Genomic DNA, 27548 nt, shown 5'->3' on the forward strand with positions numbered 1-27548 from the left:
ACTATTATAAATGCAAGTGATACACACAACTTTAAAATATTTTGCATGTCTTTCTGACAAAACATGTCGCACTATAAATTGTATGTAAACCATCTTCTTTGTACCATGTTTGAGCAAATAAATGACTGATTACTGATTGCTGCTCCATGATTCGGAAAGGAATGACAAGTGAATAAGTACTTACCTGATTAAATAATTTATTGAATCAGGCGTTACTTTGCGGAGGTCCGTGTCAATGAACTAAAAGAATTTCTGTGCTCACCCGCATAATAGCTAAGTTTATGCAAGATATGCGTGTTCATGCAGTTCCTCCACCTCCACACTGTAAGAACACATATAAATCACACAAACCCATCTATAACCACCACCACACCACACTAACGCGTTTCGAACTCAAACAGAGAGCTCATCTTCAGAGCAACGCTACCGTATAACATGCTACCAGATGTTAGAGATATAAAAGTACTATTTTTCTTTAAAAATTAATCAATAAAGACTCGGGCTTATCACATACCTAAACAATTGTATCATATTATTATATGTAGATGACTTTTCAGACAAGGAAGTTGTTAAGAAATAAAATAATCAAAATTGAACAAGCAAATGAATTTAAACAAATTAATAGCTCCAGCACTCCTATGACTCATAAAAAGGACAATAATTTTCAGAAACACTCAACTTGAATTTACATTCAGGGCCCCAAGTTTAAATTAACAAAGTTTCGTAAATCGAACGCGTCTGTTTTGTTAATTTTTTATATCTTACAGCTGAAAATTAGCATCTTTTTTTAGAAATCTTCCACAGGCTATAATAGTTTATATCAGGGTTGGCCAAATTGAAATTAATATCAAAATACCTACTCAAGTCTGTTATTCTTTAAAGCAGCAAAAAAAAATCCAAGTTAATCAAAAGATACAGTCATTGAAAAAAGGTGTTTTCATACAAATTGCCGGGATCCCAAACCTATAGTTTAACTTGATTAACCTTAGCTTCTAATCTTAAATTAAAAAGAAGTTCGGTAAGTTCGGTAAGTTTGGTATGATGATAGCTCAGCACAAACTCATAAAAAAACTTAATTTTTTGCCGGTTTCTGTCAGTAATTAATCTAAAATGACCTCACATTTTTCTTAGGAGCAAGGCTTTGCTAACACTGACTGGATAATCATAGATACGTACAAAGTAGGAAACTCACGGTGCGCGAGTTCGACTTGCACTTGGATAATTTTATTCAGAACCTCCTTCCAATACATCGTACGGCATGACATCACTAATCCAAGCTCCGCCATTAAAAAAGCGCTCTAAAACCCATCACTTTCCAAATTCCAGCAGTAACCATTAGCAGTAATGAACGGTTCTTAACCTTTTTTATCAGGAAAAGGTTAAACCTTGCGTTTTACGTCAGCATCCGCAGTTTAGGACCCTAAATAGTCCGTAAGTAGAATATTTGTATGCGCGACTGAGCGGGAATGGTCGGTGCTGTTGCTACTGTTCTATTGTACTGCGTCAAGGTCGAGATGGATTTTTTAACTCTTGACAAAAGAAAAGAAAGCTTTTGTTTGTAAGAAAGCGGCTTATGCGAAGCTTATGCCTATTTTAACAATACAATACAATAGAACAACTGTTATTGAACACCAACATCTAGTAAGCAGTACAGAAAACACAAGTAATAAAGATTTTCCAATGTAAGCAATTAACGATCTGGCTTAACAGATGCAATCTTTACTAATATTTTATTAAAAACAAAGCAACGCTGTCTATCTGCCTCTCTGTCTTTTATCTTTTCGTGTTAAATAAACCAACATGGCATGGAGAGTTTCAGATCTTGGGAGAGACAGAATAGTTTTAATTCCCGGAAAATTGCAAAACTTTCGCGGGGTAGCGATAGACTAATTCAAGACAGATGAAGTAGGAGGTAAGCTTTACATTAATAAAAAAAACTGACCTTCATACTCAAATTTCAAGTTTACGATACCCTATAGGTTTTGGTTCCTCGGCAATTTTTATGGACACACCTTTTCAAAAGACTTAGGTAGTTTTTAGTGCTCCAAGGAGAAGCAGACTTCACCATCATCATCATCATCAGCTAGAAGACGTCTACTGCTGAAGACCGCCACAATGAACGACAACTCGCCACTTGCATCCACCGGTTTCCCGCAACTCTCACGATGTCGTCAGTCCACCTGGTAGGAGGCCTGCCAACGCCTCGTCTTCCAGTTCGTGGTCGCCACTCCAGAACTTTTCTCCCCAACGGTTATCTGGTCTTCGAGCGATATGGCCCGCCCATTGCCACTTCAACTTGCATATTTTTCCAGCTATGTCAGTGATTTTAGTTTTTGTTTGTTTGTTTGTTTGTGTATACTCTTTATTGTACAAAAAGGAAAAACAAAAAGCTTACATAAATAAAAGTAAAGTGTCAAGTACAAAGGCGGACTTATCCCTGCAGGTATCTCTTCGACGAATTTCCGTATTCCGGATTCTATCGCGCAAAGAAACTCCAAGCATAGCTCTCTCCATAGCTCGTTGCGTGACTCTGAGCCAACTCTGAAGCTGAGCTGAAGCAGACTTGAGTATTTGATATTCATTCCAACTTGATACTCCTCTTCCTACATCAAAGGCTGCGGGTTCATGGTAAATGAAAGCCGCTTCCAACCGAAGCAACAGGAGTTCTATAGGAGAGGCCTATCTCAAACAGTAGATGGCCAACGGCCGATATGATATCTCCACGCGTTCCTAAGAAAAAATGTCTTGATAGAAGTACCACACAGACAGTTGGACAGCAAAGTACTCGTAATTCGACAGAGGTTCCAATTGTGCCGAAATAAGAACGAACGTTAATAAGGGTAGAGGTAGGTAATCTTTCTTTCAGCTAACAAGCCTTTGTTCTGATCAACCTTACAATTTCAGGGCCAACTTTTATTTGAGTTCGGGAATTCGATCATGATTCAAAGAATTTGAACCTGTCTATTGAATATTTTCAAATAAATCTCGTAAACGCTTTTCCTCTTTACAGAATTTTATTGTAAAGTAACAGGAGGTATTTAATTATAATTTTTTACAAACGCGTTTTTAGTATACATAAAGTTATGAAATAAAAAAATTATACCCTTCAAATTTTATTTTTTCTATGCGGGATGTGCTTTCGCGTCAATATACTCTCACCCCTAACAGAGGTCTAACAGGAGGTACTTAATTATAATTTTTAAATTTACAATCGCATTTTTTGTATACAAAAAAGTTATGAAATAAAAAAATCATACCCTTTAAATTTTATTTTATCTATGCGGGATGTGCTTTCGCGTCAATATACTCTCACCCCTAACAGAGGTCTAACAGGAGGTACTTAATTATAATTTTTAAATTTACAATCGCATTTTTTGTATACAAAAAAGTTATGAAATAAAAAAATCATACCCTTTAAATTTTATTTTATCTATGCGGGATGTGCTTTCGCGTCAATATACTCTCACCCCTGACAAAGGTCCTTTGAAAGGATCGGACTGTTTTTGATTTAAAATCGTGAATCAATCTGCTTATTTTGAGTGTTTATTATATTCTGAATCTATACACATTTTTGTTTATTTATTTAAAGAAAAGGCTATTTGATAAACATAAATGTATTCCATTAGAGTTTTCGTCCATAATAGCATTTTCCACTAAATACAAATATTATATTCATGCCTATTAATATCATTTAATTGGGAGCAGAGCCAACACCCTGTACACCGCATAACCCTTTACATGCCAAGTTATTATATTTCGCCTCTAAATTTTCAAATCATCTTAACCTTAATGGGAGACCGCAACTTCAGTGATCTCCTGTTAACTTATATCGTGGACAGTGAACAGGTTAAGAACAGTATGAACGTAGCATCATAAATTTTATATTGTTTTTATTATTATTTTTTTATTCGGCTGCATGGCAAATGAGCAAGTGGGTATCCTGATGGTAAGAAACCACCACCGCCCATAAACATCTGCAACACCAGGGGTATTGTAGATGCGTTGCCAACCTAGAGGTCTAAGATGGGATACCTCACGTGCCAGTAATTTCACCGGCTGTCTTACTCTCCACGCCAAAACACAACAGTGCAAGCATTGCTGCTTCACGGCACAAGGTCCTACCACCTGCACATTTTGTAAGTGTGTGTGTTAAATAAACCTTTTTCATTCATTAATTCATTCAGTCATTTATTTCAACTACACCCATAACTACGCACCAAATAACTATTTAAAGTCATTGACATAGCTCGAATTATAAGCGAATTGAAATGGCAATGGGCATGCCACATCGCTCGATGAACAGATAAGCGTTGGGATTGGGATAGAAAGGTCCTCGAGTAGCGAGAACCGAAGACAAAATGTTGATGACTACCTACCACTCATAGGACTTCATTACGAAACAAAATACTGTAAACTATCTCGACTTCACATTCAAATCTCATAATAGTATAGTAGCTAGTTTTGCCCAACTACACTCATGCGTTTCGAACTCAACCAGAGCTCATCTTCAGAGCACAACCGTTCATAGATAGATGATGGTGATAAATGATGTATTTGTGTGATTTGTATGTGTTCTTACAGCGTGGAGGGGGACGAACTGCATGAACACGCATTTCTTGCATAAGTGTAGCTATCATAAGGTCGCGGGTTTCAAAGAGATAATTTATTCTTACTGTTTATAACAATACTGTGCCTAAGTTACAGCAAAGGTACAGGTCAATAATTCATGTCCCAAAGTCGAGTTAAACTCTCCTAATTGCCTCAGTATTAGATGCGAGCCCTGGAGAGTACCTATCTGCTCACTTAATACCACAAAGTCTTGTTAACATTTTTTGTACAACCCAATTTTAACCTTATAGCTAGCAGACTATAGCTCAATGTGACGAAAGTTGATGGTTCACTTTGGACCGTTTTTTTGGTTTTGAAGAATGTTGCTCAAAATAAATGGGTGGTGTCTTTACTTGTATTGATATGTTAACGCGATGGAAAAAAATAGAAGTTTAATTATGTGGCTTTTTTTTAGAACGTTTACACGAATTGTTTTAGTAAATCTTTGGATTGCTTTTGTGTAAACCCTATTAATATTTTTTATATTAAATTGCTGTTGATAAATATTTGAAAGAAAGAAAGAAAGAAAGAAAATACATTAATTTAACGCCATAAAAACAAACATAGAACAAATACAATACTTATTTACATATTATAATATTTGCTTATACAATGAGAAAATGTACTGCAAAATATCGATCCTGAATGGCTAACCTAACCAACTTAGAAATGTTGAAAAAACTCCGACAGTGTCATTTAATTTTTTAAGTTCAATATCTTAAAAACGGCTCAATTGATTTTAATGAAACATAGCTAAAACTAGCGCAAGGAGACTCGCTTTTACATAAAAAACGCATAGAAATCGGTCCATCCGTTTGGGAGCTACGATGCCACAAACAGTCAGATAGATAGACTAACAAATAGACACTGACATCAAACTTATAACATCCCTGATTATGCGTCGCGGTCTAAAAACATACAATTTTAACAGTTTCCTTAAGAATTTCCTGTAAATTTCAACTATTCATTACGTGTTCTCTAGAAAAATGTTCTTGACAAATACAATGCGGCCCCAAAAACTGTTTTTTCCTTCCGGAGTTTCCAACTCTACATAAAAATCAGAACAATTACGTCAACACTCATTCCGATTTCGCAATGAGAAAATTTTCTTAGAAATTGCTTAGAAATAATTAAGCGAATAGCTGTCAAACGGTTAATTGTCCTAAACCCTTGATTTACGAGCCACCAGGTGTTGGTGATGACAAGAATTAACTTGTTGTTCCTTTATTACCCGAACTTCCGTGCAATTAAGATCTTTATATGTGTAACGTGATTAAAGCTACAGTTATGTGACGGAGTAATCTGAGCTTAGATTATGAAATACTAGCTGTTTCATGAATCCTTTCGCGTAGATTTCTTTTATCGCTATCCCGCGGTAACTACGTAATTTTCCTCAAACTATAAGGTAAGGGTACAAACAAACAGACTTACAAACTCGTTTTTAGTACATTGTGTCTTAAGGGCAGTAAATAAGGAATTAGGGGCTTTAATGAGTCGATATTCGTAATTCTAGTACCGCCCGTGCGACATACAAGGTTTTTCATTACATTTGCGAGTGAAATTGTATATTTGTAAAAGAAAATCTAAGTAATATTTTTTCAAAAATTATTTTTTTAATTATTTAAATATCAGATATATAAACACGTTTGGTTGTGTCAGATATTGGTGATGGTCTGTACAGCCACTTACCTAATACCATTAAAATTTGACTTATTCCATCAAATTAAATTCTTCTTTATCTTGCTAACAGCTGATATTCTACCTACCTTAGCGGGCGGTGAACTGGAGGGCTCATCGAACAGAGCCCAGACTCTTGGCTTGAGCCTTTGCCAGGCACCGAGTTCACCCGCGAAGTAGGCCTCCTCATAACCGAAGAGCCTCGCGATTTCTTCTTCTGATGGCTTCTCGCTATCGATGTCCAGTTTGTCCAATATGGCCAGGGTATTCTGTAGAAGAAAAGATTTTATTTTAAGCAAAAGTCTGAAAATATTAATTGTTGTCTATCTGTCTATGTTAACCATTTAAAATGACCCCACAGTTTGCTTAAACACTATGGCGCTGTTTCACCATCCATTGATTAGTGTTAACTAACGGTTAAATATGATGCCGTCTCCGTCTATTCGAACAAAACAAATAGAGACGGCATCACATTTAACCGTCAGTTAATACTAATCAATGGATGGTGAAACAGCCCCTAAATATTCATAGATACCTACGAATATGTACGGAACCTTCTCTGCCCATGTCCAACTTGCACTTATTATTTATCTATCTCTGTTTTCTTTAGTCTGTTCTTCTAATTTGACTGATTTTCTCAGAAATGTCATAAAATAAACTACGAGTAATCTTCATTACATTATAACTAAGAAAATTGTTTGTATTAACCATATCAAGTTTTACAAAAGCCTCCAACGCTGTAGAAGTAGAAGCTGTCATTATTAGCAATCGTCTCCCCAAAGTTAGTTTCATTTGAATGAAATATTGTTTTGTTTGCGTTATTACCGCTTTTGAAACTTTAGAATTAGTTTTCTTCAGTGGGACGGAGCGTGCGAATTCAAGCACGTGTTCTCCTTTGAGACTCTGAGAGACCAAATTGGAGCTGCAAGCTACGCCACAGTATGATACAGGAAGATATCTACATACAAAGAACTACGCAACTAGGGTTGCCACTAGAGCATAAATAGTAAATTGTACAACAAGAGCATAAAACGAGCCATTTTACCCGAGACCTTCATATACCCGAAGCTCGGTAGGGCCCTGGTGTGGGACGCGACATGCGTTGATACTTTCGCTCTGTCCCACATCCAGGCAACTAGCTCACAAGCCGGCGCTGCGGCTGATCAGGCTCAAATACTCAAGCGTCGCAAGTACTCCTCCTTATTAAAGGATTACGAGTTTGCGGCGCTTGCTGTTGAGACCTTAGGGCCCTGGTCAGCCGACATGAAGTTATTTATAAAGGCCCTGTCGTCCCGGTTGGTCGACGCTTCTGGGGACCCAAGAGCTGGCGCGTACTTATCCAGCGGATCTCACTTGCGATCCAAAAGGGTAATGCGGCCAGCGTCATGGGAACCCTGCCACAGGCAGATCTTTTGGACGGGGTATTCTTTTTATAATTTTCATTGTTACAGTTAGTTAAGCTATCTTAGGTTAGTTCTTTTTTTATGTATGTAAACTCATAATTGAACAAGGTTAGTTGTTGTTACATTGTTTTTAAATAAATTTATGTAAAATAAAAATAATATACTATAAAATTGTTCACTTACAAAGTACCTTTTATTCTTCATGCATCATTATATATTATGTAATTATAAATTAATTTTATTGACCTGTATTGATTATTTTTTAGTTTTGTATAAATAAATTGAATTGAAATTGAATTAAATTGAATTTTACTTTATACACTAGAGCATAAATACGAATTTTAGAAGCATGAGAAGTGAAAAAAATATAGTTAAATGAAATTTAGTACGAAGTTCGTATGTCATCGTATCACATTGGTATGTGACATAACAACATAGAAACAATAAAGTTAAAGTCAAAATATCTTTATTCGATTTAGGCTACAACAAGCACTAAAATGAATGTCAAAAATCTACCACATGTTCGGAAAAAGCTCCGTTGAGAACCGGCAAGGAACTCAACAAGGTTTTTTTAAACAGATCAACCATGAAAAAAAGTCACATTCCGACGGGTCGCTGGCTTAACCTCGTGTATGAAAATTTATATCTATTGGAATATCTGCTTTAGGATGTGTATCTAAAATGGTTATTCGAATTTCTTATAATTTCTTTTACGAGTTTGAGTCAGAGACTGATCGATTTCTGTGAGTGCAAATTCAGTGCATTGGTTGTAGATTAGTTACTGAGTAGGTATACTGTGCCGCCAAGGAGGCCGCTAGATAAATTGAAAGAGTGAATTTATGGCCACTGTTGTAAAACCCAGGCGAAGCGGTTTGGCGCGCTTCCATGGTCTGCTTTATGACCTGGGGTTTTTGGGATTACGTTTTATTGCTAATTTTGCTAGTTTTGTCGCGTAGGTGTGTTATTACACGACTACGGCCAACCCAAAAGGAAGAGTTATGATTTTATACATTTAGACAAGCCTAAAGTTCAGTTCCAGATGTCTCAGGGGCGTTCTGGAAAACCTTGGTGTTCGATAGCCCGGTACTAGGCATAGGATGTCTCTTTACAGATTGAGAGAGCTGGGGCTGCAGTTTGTCGCGAGTCCTCTGTAGAAATGGGAACTCACACATGTTGTTGAATTAGTTAAAGTTTTATTTAACATATAACACGCAATATCCTACTAATATTATAAATGCGAAAGTTTGTAAGTCTGTTTATTTATTTGTTACTTCATCACGTCTAAGCCACTGAACCGATTTAGATTGAATTCTGTATACAGATAGTTTAAATCCCGGGGAAGGAGAGGGAGGATATAGGATAGTTTTTATCCCGGAAAATGGTATAGTTCCCGCGGGATAGCGATAACCGAATTCTAAGCGGTTGGAGTAGCGGGTAACGGCTAGCATACAGTAATTAATAAAAATAGAACTAAAACTCTAATTTACTTTGTGCTGGGGGTCGGGGGCCAAAGCCTTTGTTAAGGAGGTAAGGCGTCGTATCAGCGAGAGATGTTCTGATGCTGGCGCGGGTGCTTTTCATTCGCAAAGGTTGTCCATCGCTATTCAGCGTGGTAACTCGGCAAGTGTGATGGGCACTTTTGCGCCTGGGCCAACTCGAGGGGGCTTTTTGACTTCACTTAAAAATATTTTTAGGTGACCGAGTGATATTTTATTATTTTTTTCACGTCATTTGAAATTGGACTAAAAATATTAAAAAACAAATTACTGTAATCCTAATAATAATTGAATAGTTAGATGTAGGATTTCTCATACGTTTCTATCCGCCGAAGATGAAGTTAAATTTCAAGTTGAATTTCTCAAATACAAATAACTCGGGTGAAAGTACGGGACCGAAACTAGAGTCCTCTGTTTGAAAGGCGTTTGTCTAAACCAATAGACCAGGTACTACAGAGTTTTAAACATAGCCTATTTGTAATGAAATTCCAGCACAACGACGTAGTGTATTATTTTATCCCGGAATTTATGTATCGCTTGGACACCGCCATTGGCTACTATAATAATATTTATACTCGTATGTAGTCAACGATTCTCTGTACAGGAGTAAAGCAGCGTTTCCACCAGAGATATCGATGGGTCCTACGTATAAGGCTTAGTGTAAAATCGTTACATTACAGGACGGGCTTTCAAAGTCAAAAACTGTGTTAGCTCAGAGATGGTGATGGTGGTCCGAGACTTCTGAAATTTAGCACACTAGTTAATAGTACTCTGTCCTTCAATCACAATAATAAATTTTAATAAAATATTTCTTTATTAAAAGTTATTGTACATACGCTCATATACGTGAATTTCCGGGAAATAAACTTCAAAAAAGACAGTAATAAGATATTATGTGGTACTTTGGCTCATATACGCGTACAACCTTAAAATCTTTGGTAAAAAATACGTTACCCAAGTTACTTGGGGAAATAAAAAAAAGTAATACAATCACATTACGATAAAGCATTGGGTAGCCGCGTTCCTCTTGACGTACATGTACCTAAAAATGCAGTTATGCCCACAGATAAAAAAACCCACCCGGGATTTACCGCGTAAAAGTATCAAACGTACATTTAGCCCTTTTACGTTAAAATTGCATCTAGTTTGGCCGTTTTACTTCAATGATAATGAATACTTTATAGAAAAAAAAAAACACTTTGACCTTTATACATAGAATCCATCGATAAGGGAGGATGTGTTGCGAGGAATACAATATAATAGGATGTGTTGGAGGGTTCTTCATTAACCAATAGAAACGCTTCATTTGCCTCTTGCCTCTGTTTCCACCAGAGATGTGCTGTGCGAGGATGTGTACAAATGAAGCGTTTCTATTGGTTAGTAAAAAACACATTCTACGGAACACATCCTCGCACATTGGTGGAAATGCAGCTTAATCATTTTAATAACCGAAATATACACTCACCACAATATCAACAATATAGAACTACCCCATCTGAGCACGTAAAATGTAGATAGGCTTTTAGGGATTGCTATAAATTTTGTTATTCCATTTTTTATTGTTGTTTGTGTATTGGTTTGTTGTACCGATGGCTTTTTTATTGTTGCTTTCGACGGCAAATCCATTGAAGTGGATAAGATAAAGAATATTTATTGTTTATACCCACAAGAATTTATGTCAAATACATCTCAGAAAGGCTGTGGATTTTTTAATTATGACACTTTTAAGATAACCTAACCAACAAAGTTGGAAAACACCCGACTTTGTCACTTCAAAGTTCAATATCTCAAAAACGGCTAAACCGATTTTAATGAAACATGTCTAAGAATCATCGCTAGAAAATTTGCTTCCAAATAAAAAAACCGCATTCAAAGCGGATAGACGGCTAAGGTTTGGAACGGTAAATGAGCAAGTATAGGTAGTGCCGCCAGAGTTGTGGTCACGCACACAAAAATATGTCGTTTAATGATAGCGGGATTTTGACATTCACTCATTCATTTAATTCACTCTCCTTTTATGTAATCAGTACTTCATGTAGAGGATGTGCGTGTAATCATTCACTTCAACTCTCGTGGCATACCTATAGGTAAGCACTACCATCCATTGAGACTCATCTTCCATCAATGGACATCATAGGATTGGAGCTGCGTTGCCTGCCTTACTTAGAAAGCCAAGAAAGACTATATCGAAAATACAAATTGAGACATGGATGCAGAGAAAAACCAGAAAAAGAGACCAGCACTGGGGTTATAGCACGCAGCACGGATTGCTGAGGACCTGGGTTCGATTCCCAGTGCTGGTCTCTTTCTAGTTTTTCGGTGAATCCATGACTCAGTTTGTATTTTCGATATGATTTCACGGGATACCCGTAAAAGTAACAAATTTGGAGTTGAAATAAAAAATACAAAAATACTCCAAAAAAAACAATCATTACAAGAAAGACTATCTCGTGTCCTGGTCGTGGCTTTGTGGACTGGAGACTTAGGGGCTGTTTCACCATCCATTGATTAGTGTTAAGTGACGGTTAAATGTGATGCCGTCTCCGTCTATTCGAACAAAACAAATAGAGACGGCATCACATTTAACCGTCAGTTAACACTAATCAATGGATGGTGAAACAGCCCCCTTGGTGAGTTTTTTAAAACAGCTTTATTTAATGGCTCCAGCACTTTGAAAAAAGATAAAAACTGAATCGACTAAAAGCAACATACTTTTATGTAGCTTACTCCCAAATTTTTCAAGAGATTCGGTCAAAAAATGCGACCTGTTGAACAACAGAACAGCTAAACATCTGGACAGATATAAAATAGTAGATTGTTCAACAAGGGACTAAAACAAGCCATAATGACACGAGATGTTTACCCACCCGAGCAGAACGAGGGTGGCTATAGTTCGAGTGGCATTATGTTTGTTAAACACTCTACTTTTCACTTTGAATGCGAGGAAAAAAACAATGTTCTGTTCAAAATTGCAATATTACTTTTTAAAAACGTACGCTCGACTAATGGACAGGCCATCTGTTCAAAATTCAAATAGAAAAAATAAATTGTTGCGCGTTTTTTCTTTTCTTTTATTGTTTATGAAGTGACGTCTTAAGTACTTGCATATTTAGCCAACAGATTAAAAATTGAAAACTATTTTAAAACTAATTGGAGTATGCATAATATAATGAATTAATCCTTAATATAATTGAATAGATTAATAATCGTAGTCATTAATTGTGTTTTGTGCTAAATCGTGTTTTTATACATTTTTGAACACTTGGCATTTTGAGGTTATTTCCACGCCCTAACAATCCTCCATTCACATACAGCATTACCGCTATTTAGGGGTTTCCAGCGTAAATTAAAAAAAAAAACTATTTTAATCCCTAGAGAATAAAAAGGACCTAAACTAAGGACTAAAGTAACATTTTAAGAGCATGAGAAGTGAAAAAGCATTTTTACCCAAGTTGAAATGGAGATGGTTCGATCGCGCTTTATGCTCATTTATTCAATAGAAACATTGCTTTCATTAGGAAAACATCGTGAAGAAACCTGCACAAACCTGCGAAGCAATTCAATGGTGCGTGTGAAGTTCCCAATCTGCACTGGGCCCGCGTGGGAACTATAGCCCAAGCCCTCTTGTTCTGAGAGGAGGCCTGTGCCCAGCAGTGGGACGTATATAGGCTGGGATGATGATGATGATTGCTTTCATTCCACTAAGCAACAGGCCGAATCTATAATTAACATTAATGTTAAATCCGAACAACAATAATCTCGCAAATCCTTCTCAATTGCTTTTCCCTATCCTGAATCAAACCGAAAAACCGAATATTCTCGATACATCGTGTCTTTTCCTGCAGCCTAAATCCGGAGTATACTATTTTTTTCGTGGAAACCTCTGAAGATTTACCACATATTACGTTTTCTTATCTTCCTCTTAATAATCATGGATATAGGAAAAGAAAATAAGGTAAGCCTGGAGGCAACGCATGTAATTAGTACTGTGTTTTGGATGATCAAAAGGTATTGTTTTGTGGACTAGGTATTTTTAGAATTGGTTCCGTAACTGCGGTTTTATAGCATCGATAATTTTATTTAATATATTTTTTTAATTCGACTGGATGGAAAACGAGCAAGTGGGTCTCCTGATGGTAAAGGATTACCACCGCCCATAAACATCTGCAACACCAGGTGTATTGCAGATGCGTTGCTAACCTAGAGGTTTAAGATGGGATACCTCAAGTACCAGTAATTTCACCGGCTGTCTTACTCTCCACGCCGAAACACAACAGTGCAAGCACTGCTGCTTCACGGCAGGATTAGCGAGCAAGATGGTGGTAGCAATCCGGGCGGACCTTGCCTACCTGAAATATTGCAAAATGTCACTTATTATTTCTTATACTGCACAAAATTTAGATAAGACTGTGGCTGTAGCTGAATATGGCTGGGAGCAGATGTACTGAATTATTTTGTGTTATATTGTGTTGTGCGACGGCCCAAGAAAGGAAATATGCTTAACACGAAGTAGGTAGGTACCAGCTACATTCTTTGTTCTTCTAATCTTATTTATTTTTATTTTTTAATATATAAAAATGAATCCCTATTTACCTTGGTCACGGCATCACGCGTGAACGGCTGGACCGATTTCGCTTATTCTTTTTTTGTTGTGTTTGCTATTGTCAGGAGAAGGTTCTTATAAAAGATGATTTAGAAAATTAAAAAAAAAACTACACCAGCTAGTCAAACATAAATTATAATATTTCTGGGAAAATTGGAACGGTCGCATTGGAACGTGCTTTAATACCTTAACTGACATTACTAAGCTCCAGTTATAGATAGGTACACTATTTTTCATCCCAATCCATCAGACGTTTTAACGCAAAAGTTCGGCCATTCTCATTTTACTATGCACCTGTCTAATTACCATACCACTTTTTTCTCGCACTAATGCCACGGTATTTAGACTTGAGTGTTCATCATCAACATCATCATCAGCCGGAAGACGTCCACTGCTGGAAAAAGGCGTCCCCCGTTCGCCACAATGAACGACAACTCGCCACTTGCATCCACCGGTTTCCCGCCACTCTCACGATGTCGTCAGTCCACCTGGTGGGAGGCCTGCCAACGCTTCGTCTTCCGGTTCGTGGTCGCCACTCGAGGACTTTTCTCCCCCAACGGTTATCTGTTCTTCGAGCGATGTGGCATGCCCATTGCCACTTCAATTTGCATATTTTTCCAGCTATGTCAGTGACTTTAGTTAGTGGGTTGAGTGTACAGATAAATGTAAATGGCAGCCATCCTTTTTCTAGATGTGCACTCAGTCTCAGTGCCGTGTCACTTTTGCATGAAAAAAAAGCGGTACGATAATTAGACAGGTGCACAATAAAATGAAAATGACAAAAGACAAATGTATGCATACACGTACACAAACTTGTAAAGTTTCAAATTTATATTAATTAACAATAGATAATAGGATAATCTACCCTTTAAAACATATAGTGCCATAAACAGACGGACAAACGGCGGAATCATACTAACAAGGTCCCAAAACCCTTTAGCTGCAGAACCCTAATAACTACTAGTCTATTTCACCCAAGCTGTAGCAATATGGCTCCAATGTGAACATTGGATGAGATAGGACGGTAGCATATGGAAAAAATTGGTTAAGAAATTGTGGACTCAAGTCCAATACTACGAAGTGCAATATTCTAACGTTGTATCTGGCCGTCCCGCTCAGGCTAATAGTATTTAATACAAGAGTGAGAAGGACGGTACGATACGAACTTCGATTTTCGAATTTCGTAGTAGCCCAGCAGGTCAGCGAGAAAGTAAATTGACTGGGATGGAAGCCACAGAAAAAAGGTAGTATGACGTAGGGATATTGATGAAGAAAAAGCTTATTACGTAACCTTTTGTGCTCATCATGAGGTTAATAAAAGGCGTGGTGGTCATCAATATCAGCCGTCCATTGATGAACAAGCTTCCCGCTTTGAACGCCATAATTAACGACAACTTTCACCTTTATCTTTACAAGAGTGTAGCGACTTAGAAGAGTATTTTGTAGTTACCCAGATGTATACCTACACCAGTAATACCAGCGATACAGAAAACAGGTACACAGAGAAAATTACAAGGTAAGCAATAGGCGGCCTTATCGCTTAAGAGCGATCTCTTCCAGGCAACCTTATTACAGAAAGAAGGAAGGACTAGTTTACATCAGGTGGTGAATTAACAGTAGATCAGAAAATTAAAATGCAACAAAAACACAAGGTAACACTAACGCACACAAGGTAATACTAACGGTACGGTAAAAAACATTAAATTAAAAAAAATCAGAAAACTGTACTTCCTTAAAAACTAAAAGGAAGAAAATAAGTCTAGTGGTCTAGAACTCTGTCAAGAAGCTCATTTAAGGTTCAACAGTCGGGATCCATTACCAAGATTTTTTGAGCTGGTTACGATTTGAATGGGTCCCGACTGTTGAACCTTAATTGAGCTTCTTGGCAGAGTTCTAGACCACTAGACTTATTTTCTTCCTTTTAGTTTTTAAGGCAGTCGGGTTTTTTGATTTTTTTAAATGAATGTTTTTATTTTATACTTTTTTGATATTTCTGTGGAAATAGTAGATTAAGGGGCTGTTTCACCATGCATTGATAAGCGTTGACGCGCAAAGTCTTTGTCACTATTTAAATCTATGCTTAAGGAGCACTATCTGTCATCTTGTAATTATTAGCCTTATTATATTATTTATTTATTTGTTGCTGTTTATCTCACTACCTATATTTATTTGGACGTATATTATATGTACGATATAATTATGTATGTATTCGTAGATGTATTGCTGTTACGTTTAAATTTTCTGATCTACTTTTGATGCACCACCTGTTGTAAACTAGTCCTTCCTTCTTTCTGTAAAAAGGTTGCCTGGAAGAGATCGCTCTTAAGCGATAAGGCCGTCTATTGCTCACCTTGTAATTTTAATAATTTGTTTTCTGTATCGCTTACTATGTCTGGTGTACAATAAAGAGTCTTTGTATTGTATTGTATTGTATTGTTAACCGACGGTTAATTGTGATGCTGTCTCCGTCTATTCGAACAAAACAAATAGAGACGGCATCACACCTAACCGCCAGTTAACACTAATCAATGGATGGTGAAACAGCCCCTTAAAGTATTATAACCCATATATATTTAGAATGGGCTAATTATTAGCTTTCATTTGATTCCCATATTGTATACAATACTTACAACATTTTTTTTAATTCCTTCGCCATATTTTTTTCGCAGACGCCATATTGAAGTGTTATATACCCTATGTCACTCCGACAGTTATGACGAATCCAATGATACCTCATATGTTACAATCCGTCCAGCCGTTTAGGCTGCAGCGAGGACCAAAGAAATGGACATACATCATCATCATCATACGCTCGAAAAACATAACCCTCCTTCGGGCAGTCGGGTAAAAAACAGTCCACGAGTTCGAGTTGCTCATAATAAGTATACTTTTTTCTTTTCTTTGAAGCATTAAATTAGACACAAATGGTTAATAATGTAGATAAACGAGACTAACTATCTTTATTATGTTAAAGTGCACCGCATTCGTCTAGTCTAGGAGTAAGTACGGGAGTTGATACAGATCTTTTTCAAACATGGACGGTGAATTTTAAGCTACTTTTACTCAAAACAGAGTTACCATTGTCAGCTGTAAGACGTCCACTGCTTCACAAAGGCCTCCTCCTAAGAACGCCACAATGAACGACCACCATACACAATATCTTGCTTAACAGAATTATAAAGTTATGAAATTCAAGATTAGACTTTGCGAGCTTTGCGGTGAAGGAAAACATCGTGAAGAAACCTGCACAAACCTGCGGAGTAATTCAATGGTGCGCGTGAAGTTCCCAATCCGCACTGGGCCCGCGTGGGAACTATGGCCCAAGCCCTCTTGTTCTGAGAGGAGGCCTGTACCCAGCAGTAAGACGTATAAAGGCTGGGATGATGACGAAACAGAGAAAGACATACTTGCTCTTGGTGTCACATGCAAGTAGCGCCATAACTACCTGTTGCTTAAAAATTTCAGGAGCTGTTACGAACCGTATTGAATTTTTATACTTCCTCATACGAATTCCACTGCACATTTGAGTGCCACAAAGTAGACTCGTCTCCCGTACTATAAAAACCTGCAGTAAGCGTGGCAGGAAACTATTTGCAATTTGTGCACGTCTCAGCCATTTTAAAATCTAATTGTTGCAAGCTGGAATAGAAGTCTGCGAGATAAGGACAGAATGAAAAATTTCTACCCTTCTCGTTTTTCAGCAGATAACGTTAGGCAAATTTGAAACGAGCATGACCCTTTGGTCATAACGCTAGAATTTTATTAAGTTCAGTCGAGTGTAAAAATATAACCACAGATCACCACGACCGACCGACGACCACCGATATTCCAATGTAATAAGGCCGTGGTAGTATAAGATTTTTTTTTTAGTAACTAGTTCGAATAGGTACATTTTTTCGCACTTGACTGTACAGTCGGCTCCCTAACAGGTATTTTTTACGCATTTAGATACGGCCTGTTCAACTACCAATTAATAATAATAATAAAATTTATTTGAGAGATAGCCGTGATGCCGTCTCTGTTTGTTTTGTCTGAATAAACAGAGGCGGCATTACATATGTGTCATATTGTATTGTAAAACTCTTTATAGTACATAAAACACATGAAATTAACAGAACACAGGATAATAAAATGTACAAAGGCTAACTTATCCTTTAAAGGGATCTCTTCCAGTTAACCTTTGACCGATCTACAAGTACAATGAAAAGGTAAAAGAACCGAAATTTAAATTAACTCAAAAATTCAATATAAATACACATACATATACTATGCTTAAAATCGAGAGAAGAATCGATTACACTATGTTTTAAATTAAGTTGTGTTTGTGTTCTTAAATCCCTTTTTTATTCGCCCGTCTAAAAGTTACGACTGCAACAGGTGCCAATCAAATACTTTAGCGAGGTAGCATACTACTTCGATAATTTAATATTGGTATTTCTGCTTTTTTTGTGTGATTTTCTTCTAAAAGCGTCAAAGCTCAACTGTGTAGAGTTAGAAATGAAGCAGAATTGCTGACTTGGCAAAACATACGAATATCTTTTAAAAAGGTTAAGAGTTAGGTATTCAAAAATAAATGCAATCAACTAACTTAAAACAAAGTAAGAAACAGCCACATCAGACACAAGACTAAAGTCCAAGATATATCGCGGAAAATAAGAAGGCAAAAATGGAAATGGGCAGGTCACATGGAGCAAAATAGTTATGCAATGGTACCCGAGAAATGGGAAAAGGAAAAGGGGAAGACCACAAGGAAGGTGGGATGACGATATCAGACAGGTCGCAGGAATATCATGGAGTAGAGTGGCTATAGAAAGACGAGAATGGAGAAGATTGGAGGAGGCCTTTGCCACCTGGCAAACGGACATGCAAAAAATAAGCAAACGAGAAATCTATGAATAAAAGAGAAGGAAAGAAGTGATGAAATACATTTATACATTCTTGTAATGTTACATGCTGTCCGATTAAAAGCTTATGATAAAACTTAAAATTAAAAAATGTATTTGGGGTGTCTGAGGTTTGCAGTTATTTAATTAACACCATGTAGATCATCAGTACAAATATCTGACACAATAATGCGTGCATAAATATCTGTTACGATTCTATTTCTAGGCACGGTAGGACGTGTCGTGTCAGATATTTTTGCACGCTTCGCTATGACAGATTAAATAATAAAGTTCCATATTAATGGATGAAGGATTCGATTTGTAGCGTTCGAACACGGCGGATGTAGACAATATCTAATTTTGCTATTTCTTTTTCTTTGGCTAGTTGAAGTATAATTTTGATAGTGTTTTATGCGGCGATTAACCTTAACAGTGAACAGCGATCACAAAGTCTATATTGCTCTCGTGTCTGTCATTTTTTAATGCGCAAGTTGTCTCCACGTGGTTTCTGAAATTTTACTATCAAGTTGCAAAAACTACAATCACCGTACAACGTCCCTCTCAAAGAGTTTAGCTTGACACTGGCAAAATTGTCATATTAATTAGGACAGAAAAGCCATATTTTAAAAGAGACGAAGAAGGTATGACAGATTCCAATATTACTTAACTGCAACAAGCTGACTGTATACTGTACATTAACAAATTAACACGATGTAAGTAACCATATCCATTATCATTGATTAGGATAATTTGAACTGAATAATGGACTATTTAATAATTAACTTAACTAGCTTTGGGACCTACTTTCCATTAATGAAGCGTAGAAAAAAGTTCCATGGTGAAATAATGTAAAATTAATTCCTTCTGTGAATTTTCGGTTGCTACGTGAAATTAATATCCATAGCTCGGACAGGTCATCGCAAAAACAGATATGGAAATAGAACAAGATTCAATAGAGTCGTAATACCTTAGACATTTTATGATCATATATTTACGGTTGCGTTATTAATATGCAGCCTTTATACAACCTTGTCATAATGAGGATATTAATTTCCAAAGTAACATTAGCGTTTACACCGAGCTATTCAGAGACGAAGCATCCAAATCAATTTCAATTAATGTGATAAAAGAAATCCGGCCGTGTAGGCGTAACTCCCGCGGTAATATAGCCCACGTCATCAGGCTTTTAGGGTTCCGTTTTAAAAAGGAATGTAAATAATTTTGCAATTCCGCTATCAGTCTGTCCGTCCGTGGTTTAGCATAGACGTTGTTAAAGCGAGAAAGCCTATTCACTCTAGCTCTCACTATTATATAAAAGCAGTGAAATTAAAAATTAGGTGTACTACGTTCCCAACAAGTGGGGATTTCAAGGGGTGGGGAAATCAAGGTACGCGGAGACCCGAATTTAAATCATAAAATGAACAAGTGGGTTTTTTTCTATTTAGGATATTACAGGTTCGTACTGAATTTAAGAAATCTGAAAAATTACAGCTATGTTAAATTAGTGACTGGACCTGTGGCTTCGCAAGCCAGAGGATGTTGGGTTCGAACCTTGGCTCGCATCTCTGAGTTTTTTATGTGCGAAATTACGTTTGAAATTAACCGTGAGCTTTATGGTGAAGGAAAACGTCGTGAGAAAACTTGCACACATTTGCGAAGATTCAATGGTGTGTATGAAGTTCCCAATCCGCACTGGGAGGATGAGATCCGGACTGAGAGGATGTGCCCAGCAGTCGGACGTATACAGGCTGAGATGACAAGGTGATGAAAAAGAATTAAATATTAACTAAGTTACCTAAGTTAACTAACTAACTAAGTTAACTAAGCTAAGTTAACTGAGTTGCCCGGAACAAATTTAGATTTCAATTGTTTCAATGGCTTAAGAAAAGCATTTTATTCAATTAAAGAATACTTACAATAAAAAAATACAAACAAAATTATTCCACTGTCAAATTGACAGGATATCTAGGTTTCAACATAAACAATGTAAATATTTAATTCGTTTCAGCTTAATAAATGCTTTTTAGAATATAAGACAATGTTGCATGCCAATGTATATGGCTAGACATGTCATAGCACATTAGCACTATTTTATAAGACCATTTTACTATGTCTAAAGCAAAATAAACTATTTCATTTCATATTTCATTTCTAAAATAAAAAAAAACTGTGTTACAGCTTAGCAAAGCTACATTATTGCATAATTCACGGGAGCTTTAGTAATATTATTGTAATACAATATAAAGAATATCAGTACGGAACCCTATCTTCCACGTGGCCCAACGCGCCTTTTGCCAATTTTTAATACCGGTGATCACGATAGAGAACTTTCTTATTTACTCAAAAGATGAGAAGCAAGGTGCGGAGAAAATAACTTTTAAAAGGTAAAGTTTGCGATGAATATTCAAAAAGTGAAACAGATTTTCTAATTTGGCGCGAAAGTTGCAACCCGGAGCTTTAAGCCAAAAGAACTTGAGTAAAAAGGCTAAAAAAATCACAAGAACTTACACAAAATGGTGGCTGCATGGTTTTTTAAAGATGCCAGATGCCAGTCTAAGTGATATCTGTTATTTTTATTCTAGACGTAACTACCGAATCCAACTTCATAAATCACAACCCCACCAAACCACAAACCAATTCACAATTCTTCAAACTTATCCGAATATCTTAATTGAAGTCCCGCAGTATTTATCCCGTTATTTACGGGAATCCCGCGGGAATAATAAGCGGGCGTGTCCGAATCTCCCGGTCCGAGGTAATCCCGGGTAATGGAATGGTGATCCTTTGTTTATGCTGCGGTGGGCCGCGGTGGGGAGGGGAGACTTTTCACTTCCTACTGAAGTTATAAAGCCCGGGAGCGGACTCATTAATATCGAAAATACAAACTGAAACATAGATGCACAGAAAAACCAGAAAAATAGACCAGCGCTGGGAATCGAACCCAGGTCCTCGGCATTCCGTGCCACGTGCTATACCACTACACCACCACTGGACATTAATGGCTTATACCTAGTGCCATCCACGAAGACACTTAATTTTGACAAAATCAGACATTAATGACATTGTAATAAGAACCACGGCACGCGACATCGTGAATGACCGGTAAGCAATAATGTACAACTTGGAATGTACGCGCAATAATGTACGACGTAGCATTATTGCTTCCGATTATCATGCCGTACAATATCATGATCACACATTATCAAGGCGTAAAAAAAATTGCACGTGCTGTAATGTAAGTAGTGATAATGTACGACGTGATAATCTGAATCAAATCGATTCGAATGACTAAATACCTATGGCAATGGAAGTGAGCGAGCGAAGCGAGCGAGCAAGATGGATCAGAGCAGAAACGACTAGGTTAGGTTCAGAAGTGTGCGGTGGTCTTTTTTTATATAAGCCGAGATCATATCAGGTTTTGACAATCACGTCGTACATTATCACTACGTACCTTCATTACAGCGCGCGCAATAATTTTGTACGGCCTGATAATTCACGGCATGATAATCCGTGCACATAAGCTACTTTACCTATAGTTTAACTTACATCGATCGGCTGCTTGAAAGTACTCACGCCGGACCTCTCTGAAAATGGTCGATGTTAATTAAACAAAGTCATTAATGAGTCCGCTGCGCTCACAAACTGGTCTTGAATGCGAAGGTTTGTACGTTTGTTTTGATACCATGTGATAAAATTGTGCTTGACGTGTTCCGTTAACTGAAACAATTAGGTACAAAACAATCGACTAAACGTAACTCTGCATATCGCTGTACTTCCTGCCGAGTATTCGGCGAAAGAAATAATATGCTTTAGATAAATATACGAGATGTTATGGCTTGACTCAACCTTAAGCTGACTGTTTAGTTGGCTTAAATGAGTCAGTAAGCCGAAAAACTATGAACAAAAATTAGTTTATCCAAATTATTAATCACTACACATTTTTAACCTGTTGATCTTATATGCAGTGCTCATATAAACTTTTCACCACGTTTTCGTTTCACATGGCCAATGGCATTACATACAGCGGATGGGCTCTTCTATTTGCAAAGGTTGTGTCCCAATGGTTTGTTCTATCAGCACAAACAAACTGTTTACAAGAAACTCTCGAACAAGGAAATGCGAGTCGTGGAGTCCTGCCTTTAGGCGTTAAAATGCCGTGTCCCAACACAAAGGTTAAGGTGAACTCACGGAGAGTAACTTTTTGGGGGACATTTTGTGCTGCCATTATTATGATGAATCTGGAAATTAAAAGTTCGGTCCGTATGTTTTATCCTACGTAGTGTAAAGTTAGCTTTATTTTTAAGAGAATGAAGCTGACTGCATGGCAAACAACTAGGCCAAAGAATTAGAAACACTGAATGGCGTAGTCCCACGCTATAATTATTAAAAAAAAAAAATCACTTGTCTAATTATTCGGTTTTTGAGTTACAGCCCTCAATGGATATATGGACGGATAGCCGGATGGACATTGTAGCGGCATTAATAGGATGCCGTTTGTCACCTTTCAGGTCTTCATCTGGGCTTAAATAATAAATAATTCACACAGCAGTGCACAAGCCTCATCTTAGAGTGAGAGGGCTTAAGCCGTAGTTCTAGTACAGAATAATTAAAGTACAGAAGCCTCAGCCGTACAAAAGTGACGTTTAGGCATAAGAACCGTGCCACTCTGTCCATCGCATAACTCGTATTCACTCGCACGCGGCACGTGTAGTGGAATAGCACACTCTAGGGGGCCCAGAAATCTACTTGTAACGGAAAATAAAATCGCGGAGTGAGCCGCGCCTGATTCTAGTGCCCATTTGAAACTTCACAAACAGCACTGAGCTTCTTCACAGGTGTGTGAAGGTTTCCTATACCGTAAAGGTCACCATTTCGAATGTAATGTCACACTTGAATTCTGATAAATCCAAAGTTGCAAGCCCGGGCTTGAACCCACGATTCGCTTGAGAGCCCGCAGCTCAAACCTTTAGGCTATCACGGCAAAAGTTTGTTATAATTTTCTTTAAAGTATAAGCTGGAGGAGAAAATTGTTTTTAACTTCTGTAACTTCAAAGACTTTTATTATTTTATACTGAACTTTTTAATTGATTTGTGAACGCTGTAGGACTAGCAATTTAACTCTAATAATTGCACCCTTCTGTCCATTAAGCGATGAGAGCCACACAGTTTGTTCACAGCTCCAACGTTTTAACCCGCGTCGTAAAAAGAGGGGGTGTTATAACTGTTATAAGTTTGACCCCAATGTTTGTATGTGTCATCGTAGCTCTCAAACCAGTGCCCTTAGTGTAAGTTTTCGGTTACAAAATACGTCTCGATCGGGGTCGCGTTTAAGTCTCACTTTGTATGCAAACATGAACAGCGCCTCTAGCGGAACGTTTGCGATGTTCGTGTTTCCATACAAATTGAGATTTTGACGCGAACGCGATCGAGACGTATTTTGTAACCGAAAACTTACACTAAAGGTACAGACCGACTTCGATGCGTTTTTTTCACGTGAGAGTTTCTTTGTATGTATGTTTATATGTAGTAGTTTTTAGCCATGCTTCATAAAAATCCTTAAATGTTTATTTAGGACACAGACAAATAACACATTTTTCATAACAGACTTTTCTAAGTTGGTTAGATTAGGACTTTTTCAGCATATATAATATGTTTATCCGTTGCCTAGTATCCATAGTACAAGCTTTGCTTAGTTTGGGACTAGGTCCTATAATATTTATTTATTTATTTATAATACCTTGAAATACCTACAAATTTGAATGGAATGCTCATTGCGCGAGTATGTATCGCACTTAGCCAGGCACTATATTAGAAATAGTAGATAGTACAACAAGAGCATAAAACGAGCCATTTTACCTAAGAAGTTCATATAGCCACCCGAGCCGGTACGGCGAGGGTGGATATACACGTCGAGGGAAAAATGGGTTCAATGCTTGAGTTTTACACTCTGCTTTACACTAAGATTGCGAGGAAATGAAATAGGAACAGTGGAAACAATTAAACTTACTATGTACCTATCTTTTATTTTAATGCACTATTATATATAATTATATTTTTTAGTTTTATTGATTTATTATCACTGATTTAATTGATTTTTAGTTTTATATAAATAAAAAATACATGACGAAACTTTAATGTTTGTGGCTGTTGATTACCTTGGTCTTATCCGTCTGGTTGATTATCCAGCAGCCCCACAATAGGCTATTGCCTGTCACGTGGTGGCTTACTACGAAGTGCAAAATTTGAACTTCGTATCTTGCCGTCCCGCTCACACTAATAATTATTTAATACGAGAGTGAGAGGGACGCTACGACTTCGAATTTTGTAGGAGACCTCCTGTTTTTTCCTTTCAAGGCACAGAATCACAAATAAAAGTCCAAGTAGCGATACCATGTCAACTTTATTGACTCTTAAAAATATCTTGCTGTTTCATTAAAGTCACGAAGGAGCCTTCTCATTTTGCCAACCTTTGATTTACCGCAAGTAATAAACTACCACTAAATACTGCCATAAATATGCCCATTAGTGAAGAATCAGTTTCATGCCAAGGTTTTAGCTGCAGCGCAAAGAGTAAGCGATTGCGTTTAGCATCAAGACGAGATACCCGCAAATATTCTCCATCCTTCGCTCAAATCCCGCGTTAAAAAACGCGTAAATAGTTATTTGTGTCACAAGAGAGCAAAATGTACAATACAATACAATACAAATATTCTTTATTGCACACCATAAAGCAGTACAAAAAAAATTATAATTATAAACACTTAGATTCAGATGGTTCTTAGATGTATTTACAGCGAGGGCGGTACATTTAATCCAGAATGAAGCGAAGGATTCTACAGTAAAGTCCTGAGCATAGCGAGGAATTCTAAAGTAGAATCCTGAGCGTAATGGGATTCAAGTGTTAACGCCGAAGTTAATAATAATTTTGCTCCGGAGTGACTCATACAACTTTTCACACCGAGTATGACGAAAATTGAAAGAAAACAAATCTAAATATAATTAAAGAGCAACCAGCATAAAAAAATATCATCATCATCCCAACCTATATACGTCCCACTGCTGGGCACAGGCCTCCTCTCAGAATGAAAGGGCTTGGGCCATAGTTTCCGCCCAGGGACATACATATATATGTATCAGGTTCCTTAGTCGCTTTTTACGACACGCACTGGAAAGATCTAGTTCCGTCGAATTCAAAAACCAGATACTGTATTTAAAGATACCTAACTGTATTGTTTTAGATGAAAAATGATACAAATACCTTTTTTACCGTTTTTATGTGGCGTCCTATGTTTTCTTAAGAGTTAGAACGCTCATAGCTTGTAAGTTATAAAAGACGTCGAAACTGAAAGCAACAGATGGCTGAACAAGGGAAACTTTCGTCCATATTTGATTAATATTTTTTGCGTTTAGCAAAATAGTGAATAACTTTTCTGAGACCTTTCCTTTTACAGATTTTGTACTTCAGTAAACACTGAGTTTTTTCTAATGTTAAGCTTATTTTTTTATAACTATGTTCTAGGCTGGGACGAGAGGCTGTGTGTGAGTAAAGAAGACTTTGCTAAGGAGTGGGGTACTTAGGCAAAACGTTATTTAATTTAATTAATTGATTACACAAATCAAGATCTTTCAAAAGCGCAGGAATAAACTCTTTTTAGAAGTGATATGGCGAAGGAAAGGGGAGGCCTTTGCCCAGCAGTGGGATATATTACATGCTACATAAAAAAACCGGCTAAAAGCGTGTCGGACACGCCAAAATAGGGTTCCGTAGCCATTTGGAAAAAAGTAAGTTATATTTTTCTAAGGATTTCGTATTTTATACGGAATCTTCCAAGTATTTATTTATTTATTTATTTATTTTATTTGACTGGATGGCAAACGAGCATGTAGGTCTCCTGATGGTAAGAGATCACCACCGCCCATAAACATCTGCACACCAGGGGTATTGCAGATGCGTTGCCAACCTAGAGGCCTAAGATGGGATACCTCAAGTGCCAGTTATTAGGTATATTTTATACCTTAGGCTGCTATTTACTCAACTACTAATAATTCTCAAGCAAACTTAGCCGTTATAGTTTTCCTTGTAAGTTTGATATACTTACTACGATTGTGTTTTTTTTTTAAATTTCACCGTTCGGTTTAGATTTTAGGGGGGGGGGGACGCCCTTCTTTAATGAAAATTTGCACTTTAAAGTTGAATATTTCGCAAACAAATCACTGAATCGTCTTAGCAAACCCCTAATGGTTTTAAAATACCTATCCAACGATACCCCACACTATAGGGTTGGATGAGAAAAAAAAAACACCCCCACTTTACGTCTATGGGAGGTACCGTAAAAAAATGTTTTTTTAATTTTTAATTGCACCATTTTGTTGGCATAGTTTACATATATATTCGTGCAAAATTACAGCTTTCTAGCATTGATAGTCCCTGAGCAAAGCCGCGGACGGACAGACAGACAGACATGGCGAAACTATAAGGGTTCCGTTTTTGCCATTTTGGCTCCGGAACTCTAAAAAGTCAAGGCTAATGTTTCACGTGTTTTGCCCATAAGCATTGTTTTTGTTTTCTCACACAAGAAGTTACGTAAAATTTAGCAAAAACAACCTGAATTCGCGACCGATCTAACAAAGTGCTAAAGAAAAACAACGACATCTGTCGTAATACTAATGGAAAATCGTTCATTTTCAATAGCTCAAGTCCATGGCCATTCTCACTTGACCCGTTTTGCGTCCCAGCCTCGACCAATTTGTAGTGGAATAAAATAGAGCTCAGTCGTTTCGGGGGTCATAGCGGAATGGCTATTTGATAAATGCGTTAGGTACATTCGGGGAGGCGTTTTATGTATCGCCTGAACTAAAAGGATTGGATTTTTTTTTC

The 27548-nt window shown here is 37.3% G+C and overlaps 1 protein-coding gene across 2 annotated transcripts in view; it reads right to left on the reverse strand.

The window, feature by feature from the left end:
* LOC141441078 (potassium voltage-gated channel protein Shaw-like) overlaps positions 1-27548 on the reverse strand; it is a 276603-nt gene that overhangs the window by 181035 nt on the left and 68020 nt on the right. For both annotated transcript variants that reach the window (XM_074105716.1, XM_074105715.1), the window contains exon 4: positions 6375-6554. In XM_074105716.1, the coding sequence (XP_073961817.1) occupies positions 6375-6554 (180 nt within the window). The remainder of the gene's footprint in view (positions 1-6374; positions 6555-27548) is intronic.

This window comes from Choristoneura fumiferana, chromosome 23, assembly GCF_025370935.1.
Source record: "Choristoneura fumiferana chromosome 23, NRCan_CFum_1, whole genome shotgun sequence".
NCBI classification, from domain to species: domain Eukaryota; kingdom Metazoa; phylum Arthropoda; class Insecta; order Lepidoptera; family Tortricidae; genus Choristoneura; species Choristoneura fumiferana.